The 9,554-nt window shown below is 49.2% G+C and overlaps 1 protein-coding gene across 2 annotated transcripts; it reads right to left on the bottom strand.

Moving 5' to 3' along the window:
* Positions 1–3,781: 3,781 nt before the first annotated feature.
* On the bottom strand, positions 3,782–9,515 carry LOC121444347 (PDZ domain-containing protein MAGIX-like). Of its 2 annotated transcripts, none has more exons than XM_041646162.1 (6): positions 9,450–9,515; positions 8,473–8,619; positions 6,328–6,410; positions 5,452–5,688; positions 5,190–5,358; positions 3,782–4,353 (listed from the first exon to the last, which is right to left on the bottom strand). In XM_041646162.1, exons 1-6 carry the CDS (start codon positions 9,496–9,498, stop codon positions 4,046–4,048), a joined length of 993 nt encoding a protein of 330 aa, XP_041502096.1. In that variant the 5' UTR covers positions 9,499–9,515; the 3' UTR covers positions 3,782–4,045. The 2 variants fall into 2 exon arrangements, with proteins under 2 accessions (XP_041502096.1, XP_041502097.1); XM_041646163.1 differs by having other exon boundaries at positions 3,782–4,338.
* Positions 9,516–9,554: the final 39 nt, after the last annotated feature.

Genomic DNA, 9,554 nt, shown 5'->3' with positions numbered 1-9,554 from the left:
ACCGCGCCTAGCTGAAGCGGGCGGGGCCGGAGGAGGCCGGGCCAGGTGGCTGCCGCCCCGGAAGCCCCCTTTGCCCTGCGGCCAAAGACGTTAGGGTACGGGTCCTGCACATACCCGCATCTTCAAGTTGTCAGGCAGCTCCATGTACCAGGTGCAAGAATACAGAGACCCTTAACTTTAAATTTAAAAAAAAAATTGCAAAAGCGCTACGTTCCACTCCGAACCGAGCGAAACCTGACTTCCTACATTCGATCTTAGCCAAAAAGCCAAGAAGCGAGTAAGTGACTCCGTTTCCTTAGCTCAAAAAAAAAAAAAAAAAAAAAAAGGCCAAGGCCCTGTTTAAACCAAAAATTCCTAAGACCAGGTATGTTTCCTGAATTTGGAGTGCTTTGAATTTTAGAAGGGTTTCCCTTTGCATATATAGCAATGGTTCTCAACCTGTGGGTCACGACCCCTTGGGTCTCAGAATCCTTTCATTGGAGTCGCCTAAGACCATCGGATAACACAGATATTCACATTACGATTCCTAAGACTAGCAAAATTACAGTTAGGAAGTAGCGACGAAAATAATTTTATGGTTGGGGGGGTCACCACAACATGAGGGGTATTAAGGGGTCGCAGCATCAGGAAGGTTGAGAATCACTGATAGATCGTATATCTCCTAACACCCTCGGTTTGATGTGGGTATTAAAACTTAATTACTTCAAGAAACGGTGTAAATGTTCACAATAAGTGAGATGAAGAAAGATTGAAAATTGTTCCTGATTAGGTCAGGTCAGGTCAGGTTCTGTAGTCAAATGGGGTGGAGGGTATGAGCCGGGTTTCCAGAGTGGGAGGCTCTGGTTAGAAAGGACAGTTCAGTGTGAAATAGAGGCCATGGGTGCTGCAAAGTCTGAGTGAGAAGAGGGCCTGCTGATCACCCGGTAAAGAGTAGTGATATCAATAATCTGCTTAGAGCCCAGGGAGCCTTACAGGCTTACTCTGTGCCCTGCAATTCCAGGGAAGTCTTCAGCCTTGTGCTGGCTCTCTGCTTTCTGGTTCTGAGAAGAGAGGCCGAGTCAGCTTCAAGTAAAGAACGGGGAAAGCATACATTTTTGCTGAGAGCTGGACAAGGTAAGGGGATGGTTCTTGGAGTACAATTTTGGGTAAGAAAGTTGACATTTTGCACTGTGTTCCTGAGCAATTAATTTCTCCTGGCCACCTTAGTATCTAACACATGTGCCTGGTTACCTAAAAATCAGGACATGCCCCCACACAATGTGTTCTGGACATTTGTTTTTTGGGTTTTTGTTTTTTGTTGTTTTTGCTTTGTTTTGTTTTCCTAGACAAGGTTTCTCTATAGCTTTTGAGCCTTTCCTGGAACTAGCTCTTGTAGACCAGGCTGGCCTTGAACTCACAGAAATCCCCTGCCTCTGCCTCTGAGTGCTGGGATTAAAGGCGTGCACCACTGTTATACTCATCTCAAGTATAAAGAAACCATTGGAAGGCCCGAATTCAACCTAAGGCCCTGCTTGCTCCCCCAAACATAGGTTCCCTTCCAAATTAAGGGGATCCCTTTACAATTGCCATTGTTGAAGGAGTAATGGAAAGGTTGAAACTTTTTTTCTCAGTGTTGAATGCATGCATTCAAGGGGTGATAAATACCTGAACTTGTAGAACATGGCAAATTTAGCTGCCTCTGGCCTTTCTACTTGCCATTCCCATTACTAGAGTTGCCCTTCCCCCAGCTTTTCATTCTTTTGGCTTCTGGTTTTTCAGGTTCCACTTCAAAGGTTATGTCTTCAGCAGCCCATGCCAGCAGCCCACCACCATCTCCCACAATATAACCCCTCCTTTTCTTTATCTTTCCTTTTGTTTGTTCTTTGAAGCAGTCTCACTGTGAAGCCCAAGATGGCTTAGAACTTTTTCCACTCAGTGGGATCCTCTTGTGCCACTCAGCTGCTCACAAGGAGGAATTACAGGTGTACACAATCTCCAGCCATAACCCCCTTTTTATTAGCACTTCTCTTAGAAGCTATCTTTTTATGTATTTTTTTTTGCATTTTCGAGACAGGATTTCTCTGTGGCTTTTTATTTTAATTTTATGTGCATCGGTGTTTTTCAACAGGAAGCGGGAGGTCACAGGCAGTTCTGAGCTGCCATGTGAGTGCTGGGAATTAAACCTGGGTCCTCTGGAAGAACTGTCAGTGCTCTTAACCACTGAGCCATATCTCCAGCCCTTCTCTGTGGCTTTTTTTTTTAGCCTTTCCTGAAACTAGCTCTTGTAGACCAGGCTGGCCTCGAACTCAGAAAGATCCGCCTGCCTCTGCCTCCCGAGTGCTGGCTCGGCTTTCTTTCATGTATTCTTGTCATTCTTGACTGACATCAGTCTATTTTCGCGGTGCTAACAAAACGATGGAGTTCCCTGGTATCATCATAGAACTCTCTAGAGCAGGTATACAGTTGAGGTTCAGCTGGTATTTGTCAAATATGGGTGAGATTAAGATGAAAGGTTTCCAGACCAAGCTTTGACTAATCTTGCTTTGAGCTCTCCCCTTCAATCTGTTTGCACTCTCTGGGCCTCATGTTCCCCCTTTGTGAAAAGATCTATCAGTGTTGTTGGGTAGGTGTGTAACTAGATGAAAATAAATACTCCATTAAAGCTAGGAGCAGGGATGAAACTAAACTAAGGAAATTGTGGCTGGGGTTACTATATTAGTTCCCTGGGTGTGACTGTTTAGGAATTGTATACTAGAACCTTTATCCTGACTTCTGGGGAGCCATACTCCCTCTGAACTCTGAGTCATAAGTAGCTGGAAATCACCCCCCCACACACACCCCCACAATGTTCACAGCACTACCACTTCCAAGTTCTTTATACCCCAGCTGCCAGCTGTCCCTGTTGGGTTTTGCAGTCTGCCTCACCCCAGCCCCAGTGCTACCTGAGACTCCGGTTCTGGTATTTTGCTCCCCTCCCTGCATCCTCGTTATAGGAACGAAAGTTGCCTGTTTGGACCACAACTTCCCTCTTTGGGGGATGGGACTGGGTGTTCAGGATGTGGTTAACAGCAAAGGTGACTGGACATTTGTAGCATTGGCTAGAGCCTGCTTTGTGGCTACCCGGGGTTGTCTATATAAGCCTTTTGACAGTAGGACTCAACTCCCAGGGTGGAGGAAACTCTAGTCTCTTCCCCAGACCAGGATCACCCGCCCAGTGCAGTTTACCACCTTCTAAGGAAAAGGGGAGGCGTGACCCAAAGACTTCTAACAGCCCTTTTTAGCCTGGTGCACCCCGGGCACTGACTCACACCTTCCCCATTCTGTTCCTAAGTGGGGCCCGGGGACCCCAGCCCGCGCCCCTAGGGTAGCAGTCTGCATGCCAGTTAAAGCTAGTTTTTTCAAGCCGGAAGTAGGAGACCGCAGTCTCTGGGTGGAGGAAGGTGCCAGGTTTCTAGATTTGCTCTCTTGGTGACGGCTGAGGGTCTGAAGGATTCCCCCTGAGCCTCCTGGGGCACTCCCACAACTGGCCCACTTTCTGCATTCCCCACGACACATGCAATAATGTGTGAACTCCAAGCGTGAAATAAATGAATAGGAAGAACTGCGGGGGCTAACAAAGCAAAGCAAACTGGGGAGCAAGCAGAAATAATGATCCATCTGGAGGCTTGAAGGAAGACACAGCTTTCGGGTGGTTTCAAACGGCCTTCATCGAAACCAGATCAACCCACCCCTCCCTTCCAGGGTGGACTGGGAATCCTCACCCCGCCTAGAGCACCTGGCAAGTCAGGACTGGATCCAGATATTTTATTACCTCCCGACTGGGAAGGAACTAGGAGAATCCTAGGCGCGCGGGGGTGGGGGTGGGGGTGTGCGAGCGTTCTGGGCTCCGGGAGGGAGGGCCGTGTCACTGACATCATGAAGGGGTGGGGACCAGTCCCCTGAGCAGTGAGCAATGGGAGGGTACTAGACCAGGTTAAAGCTTAAGGGAAAAGCTAGTGCCTGGCCGTCAGGCATGCTAAAACCAGGTAGAACTTCACTAAGTGAACACAAAGCTGTCTGTTGGCGCTCAGTGCCTCCGCCTTCCAGCTGCCATCTCTTGAGCGAGCTGCGCGCCCCCGCCCCGAACCCCTAGAGCCTGTGAGAGACGGTCCTCACTCGGCACTAGCCAGGGCCCAGGGGTACCAGGGATACGGTCGTCCAAGTCTTCTGTGGGGTGCTCCACTGAGGGAACCACGTGGCCAAAAGCCACTGCCTCTGGACTAGGTTCCAAACTGGGCCGAGTCTTGGACGGGTGATGAATTGGGGAAATGGTGCTGCGAGACTTCGTCATCCTGCTTCCCCTAGGATCTGGGCTGCAATCTGGAGAGAGCAATCCTGAGGGTTAGACAGGGTGGTGCAGTGAGGGAATGGAAATTGGGGCCTTGACTAAGAGTGGCCAGAAAAGCCTCAGAGAAAGTTCTCTTCAAGGCCTAGGAAGTGCCACTCCCTCACAAACCTCCAGCCTTACCCCCTCCAGATATACTTCTTCAGTCCAGGACAGAAATCATTGCTCAAAGGAAGCTTTCCTACGTGAGACTTCTGAATCTTCCCCTCTCACTCCTTCTCCCTTGGTTCCCTACCCTTTCACCTACTGATCAGTGCTTAAGCATTTTTGGGCGGTGGGGAGGGGAGTTCACGTATGGAGGTCAGAAGCCAACTTGAGTGGATCAGGTCTCTCCTCCGGCTATGTGGGTCCCAAGAATCGAACTCATGTCGTCAGACTTGGTGGGGAAAGCACGTTTATCTGGGAGCTGGCTTGCCAGCCCCCTTTCCTCTCTAAAAGGGAGTGTCTGGGAGATGGAATCCACGTGGCTTCTCAGATGGCTAGGCAAACACTGCACCACTGAACCGCATCTCAGACATCAGAGTCCTCCGTCTCTATAGCCTTACTCCATCTTCCTAAGACTTTCCTTCTTAAAAAAAATAAAAGCCTTTACTCCAGACCCTCCTCTCCTAACACCTCAAAAGCATTCTCTCTGAAGTTCCTACCCTGGGGTGATTTGGGGTCTCAGATTTTGTGAATTCCCCCACCCCACCTTGGCACTGGATCTCTAAATCCCCACTGAGACCACCAAACCCTTTCTACGCAGGATTCAGCCTTTCCCCTCTCTGAGCTTCTCCTTCCCCTCTCTGATCCCCGCCTCTCTCCCCTGGGAATATCAGCACCTCACCTCTCTTTTGATGGCCTGCAACCTCCTCAATCCTACTGACGTCCATCTCTTGAGGCCGGCGGAGTACCAGGCAAAGTCGGGGGCCTCCAGTGCGTATCCGCTCCACCACCTGGGCATGAGTTAGGCCCTGTGTTGACTCTCCATTAATATTGAGCACGAGATCACCAACCTGCAAGAACACAATGGCATATGAAGGGCAGACGAAGAACACTTGGTAAGGACAGGGACCATATCTCTGAATGTACTGCTGCTTAGAGCTAACCTGCAAACGACCACATCGCTGTGCTGGCCCATCCTTCAGCAGTCCATGCACGGCCAGTGGAGCATCCCCAGATACACCTCGTCCCCCTTTTAAAGTGAAACCAAAGCCTGCAGGGCCTCGGAGCAGCTCCACGGAAAATCGACCAGTGGCTTGTGGTAATTTCAAAGCATAGCTTGCTTTATTCTGGGTTACTGGAGGTTGCTCCATACATGTCACCAGAGTCTCAGACCTTCGATGCTGGAATAAGGGCAAGAGTATACATGAATTAGCAGGGTGAATATCTTTGTTAGGGTTATTATTGCTATGATGAAACACCATGACCAAAGCAAGCTGGGGAGGAAAGGGTTTATTAGGCTTACACTTCCACATTACAGCTCATCATCAAAAGAAGTCAGGACAGGAACTCAAACAGGGAAGGAACCTGGAGGCCAGCGCTGATGCAGAGGCCATTGGGGAATGTTGCTTACTGGTTTGCTTCCTGTGGGCTTGCTCAACTTGCTTTCTTATAGGACCCAGGACCGACAGCCCAGGGATGCCACCACCTATGATGGGCTGGGCCCTCCCCTATTAATCACTAATTAAGAAAATGCCTTACAGCCAGATCTTATGGAGGCTTTTTCCTCAAATGAAGTTCCCTCCTTTCAGATAACTCTAGTTTGTGCCAAGTTGACATAAGACTAGTCAGCACAGTGTAAAAAGTGAATGCCTATAATCCTAGCACTAGAGAGTCTGAGGCCGAGGGATCACCTTGAATTTGAGGACAGCCTAGTCTACCTATCAAGCTCCAAGCCATCCTGAACTACAGAGGATGCCCTGTCTGAAGGCCAGCCAAAGCAAAGGGTTAGCACTGAACATAGCATTGAGGAGGAGTAGTACCTGGGATCGACGTCCCACAAGAGTGGCATGAGGCAAACGGCTGTCAGTGACTTCTATATCTGCAGAATCCAGGCTGCTAACAGCTGAGATACAAAAGCGACAAAGAGGGATATCAAAAGATGTTGACATGGAAACAACCTAGGACCCCTAGGTTAACTTTATATAAAATTATTTTTACTAGGGACTGGAAAAATGGTTCAATGGTTAAGAGCACTGGTTGTCCTTTCAGAGAACCCAGATTCAATTTGCAGAACTCACGAGGTGGCTCACAACCGCCTGCTGACTCCAGTTTAAGAGGGTCTAATGCCCTCTTCTGGCCTCCATAGGCACCAGGCATGCATTTGGTACACAGACATACATGCAGGCAAAATACTTGCACACATAAAATTAAAACATTAAAAATTGTTTTTACTTTATTTTGTGTGTATGGGTGCTTTGCTTGCATGTATGTTTGTGCACCGCATGTGTACCTGGTATCAAATCCTCTGGAACTGGAATTACATCATAAGCCACCATGTGTGTGTGATGGGAATAAAACCTGGTTCATCTGTAAGAGCAACCAGTACCCTTTTTTTTCCCTCTATATAACAGTCCTGGCTGTCCTGGAACTTGCTTTGTAGACCAGGCTAGCCTCAAACTCACATAAATCTGCCTGCCTTGGCCTCCCAAGGGCTGGGATTAAAGGTGTGCACCACCTGTCTTAAAAAGTAATCCTGTGCCATCCATTTGAATACTCCATACCTTCTTCCCAGATGTTAATAACACATGGGCTACAAGCATTAAATAGCACCCTAAGTGGCTGGGGTGGTAACAGGACTTCCTAACATGTGGCACAATCCTGAGTTTGGCCCTAGCACCTAAAGAGTTAAATAGATAAACTATTTTAAAAAACAACCTACTCAGGCCTTTGGGAAGGTTGCCATTCCAGGATTAGGTTCCCAAAAATCTAGACAACCTCTAATTAGCCTACAAAATTTATTTCAATTCTCACATTTTTTCTTTTTGTTTCTTTTTTTTTTTTTTTTCGAGACAAGGTAGCTTTGGTGCTTGTCCTGGAACTAGCTCTTGTAGACCAGGTTGGCCTCAAACTCACAGAGATCCGCCTACCTCTGCCTGGGATTAAAGGCGTGCGCCACCACCGCAGGGCTCAATTCTCACATTTCAAGATCTGCCTGCAGCAGACTACAATGCCAGCATTCTAGAAGCAGAGGGAGAGGCAGGAGTGTCGGATTGGAGGCCGATGTGGCCCCTAGCATGAGACCTTGTCTCATGAAACAAAACAGGGACTGGAGAGATGGTTCAGCAGTTAAGAGTGCCCACTACTCCTGCAGAAGACCAGAGTTCAATTCCCAGCACACACATAGCAGCTCACACCTGCCTGTAACTGCAGCTCCAGGTAGATCTGATACAGTCACATGTATATACCTGCACACACACAATTAAACATAAATAAACCAGGAATGGTGGTGCACGCCTTTAATCCCAACACTCAGGAGACAGAGGCCAGCAAATCTCTGAGCTCTAGGCCAGCCTGGTCTATGTAGTGAATTCTGGGACAGCCAGGGCTACATAGAGAGATGCTGTCTATAAAATAAAATGAAATAAAACTTAAATCATTAAACACACACAAGAAACCAAGCAAACAAAAATCTCCCTCTAATATGTCCAGCGCTTCCTTCCACTGATTTCTGGAATTTAGGCTCACCCCTTTGTAGAACTCACCTCCTCTCCCTAAGTGCCACCTCCTTGGAAATGACATTTTGGACAATTTCACACATGTATAAAATGTATTAAAATCACCCTTATGTCCATTATGCACTCTTAACCCTCTCCCACTCCTGCTAACTCCCTTCTTCCCAATCGCCCCCTCCCCCACCCCGGTTTTTGTTTGTGTTGGAGGTAGCTAAAAAGATTGAGAATGCCAAGTCGAAGTCTCGCTGACCTTAATAATTACCCAGCCCAGAACTTTCCACAAATGTTCTGAAACTCATCTATCGCAATAACCCCGAAGGAATACACTCCAGTTCCACGAGGTTTCATTCCCTCCTAACCCCTCCCTGAGGAATCACACTCTTTGACAGTTCTCGGCCTTCCGGCAGGAAAGCCAACCCCTTCGGCCCCGCCCTACGGAGTCCTTGCACCTACCCTCCTTGTGGCGCAGGCGCAATGTGGTACCCGCCTTTCGTACCAACGCTGACAAGTCCGCTGCAGCTCTGGCCGCCAGGGGGCGCGCGTCCAGACGCTCCAGGAGCTGCCGAGCACGGGGGCCCCCGGACCCAGGTAGGCCACCTCCTGACCGGAGAAGTAGACAAATCGTCATGGTCCCAGAGCCGTGGAGCCTCGACCTGAGTAATTCCTAAGTCCAAAGACCTAGAAATGTCCCTCCAGATATATGGAAATCCCCATCCACTCCTGTAGTTCCAGAGATCGCCGCCAGTCCCCTCCTCTCCTATGACCCCTGACTGCTACAACTGTATACACTGCCGGCTGTCTTGCCCCATAAAGTCCCTGGAGATAACCATTTGATAGCGATAGACCTGGATACCTTGGAGCAATCAACACATTTCTTTGGAGCTCACCATACTGTCCCTTAGTAACACTAGATACCAAACTTCTCTGGCCGTGACTCTGGGGACCCTGATTCTCCCACATAAGCCCCTCCCTGAGAGCAACTCTGAACTCCCCAATTTCACCTCCAGTATACTAGGCAATCCCTCCTACACCCAGGAGTTCCCCTAAAACAGTGTCCTACACCCAGTGTCCCCTCAGGGCGCAAGCATCTCCAGATTGCCCCTCCACAGATCCCCAGCCCACCCTCCTAATCCCCTACAGACTGCCTGCCCTGGCTCAGCAGGTGCCTCCAGGTTCATGTTGCCAGACTCCTGAACTAGGTCTCTGCAGTCTGATGTGTCCCTCCACCATACACGCACACCCCTGAGTCTGTAGGGTAGGAGACCTGAAACACAGTTCCCATCGCTGGGCCCCTTTTTGCTGCCAGGACAGCCTGGGCAGCAAGGCTGATTTTTACCACTTGTGGGGTGAAATGGTTAGGAGCCGACAGGCAAGGAGAGGGTGGCCGGGACGGCTCCTTCCCTTTCTCTCTACTCCGCCCACGCCAGTACCTCCTCTGCTCCCTCTAGGGTCTGCGGTGTTTCCAGCGCGGGAGTCCATGGCCTGTGGTGCGCCTGCTGGACTCGGGGCAGCCGGGTGATTAGTTTTTAGCACAG

Source organism: Microtus oregoni, unplaced genomic scaffold, assembly GCF_018167655.1.
Source record: "Microtus oregoni isolate MIOR12 unplaced genomic scaffold, Mior012 000121F_001, whole genome shotgun sequence".
Taxonomy (NCBI): Eukaryota; Metazoa; Chordata; class Mammalia; order Rodentia; family Cricetidae; genus Microtus; species Microtus oregoni.
The sequence above is the reverse complement of the archived record's forward strand: the minus strand, read 5'-3'. Positions and strand labels throughout refer to the sequence as shown.

What these genes read in the sequence shown, in the direction of transcription:
- LOC121444347 (XM_041646162.1), bottom strand. Translation starts at nt 9,498, where the DNA reads ATGGACTCCCGCGCTGGAAACACCGCAGACCCTAGAGGGAGCAGAGGA. An exon ending in AGCGATGTGGTCGTTTGCAG is followed by an intron (nt 5,359 to 5,451) that starts GTTAGCTCTAAG and finishes GTGTTCTTGCAG; the next exon opens with GTTGGTGATCTCGTGCTCAA. An exon ending in TGCAGGCCATCAAAAGAGAG is followed by an intron (nt 4,354 to 5,189) that starts GTGAGGTGCTGA and finishes TCTAACCCTCAG; the next exon opens with GATTGCTCTCTCCAGATTGC.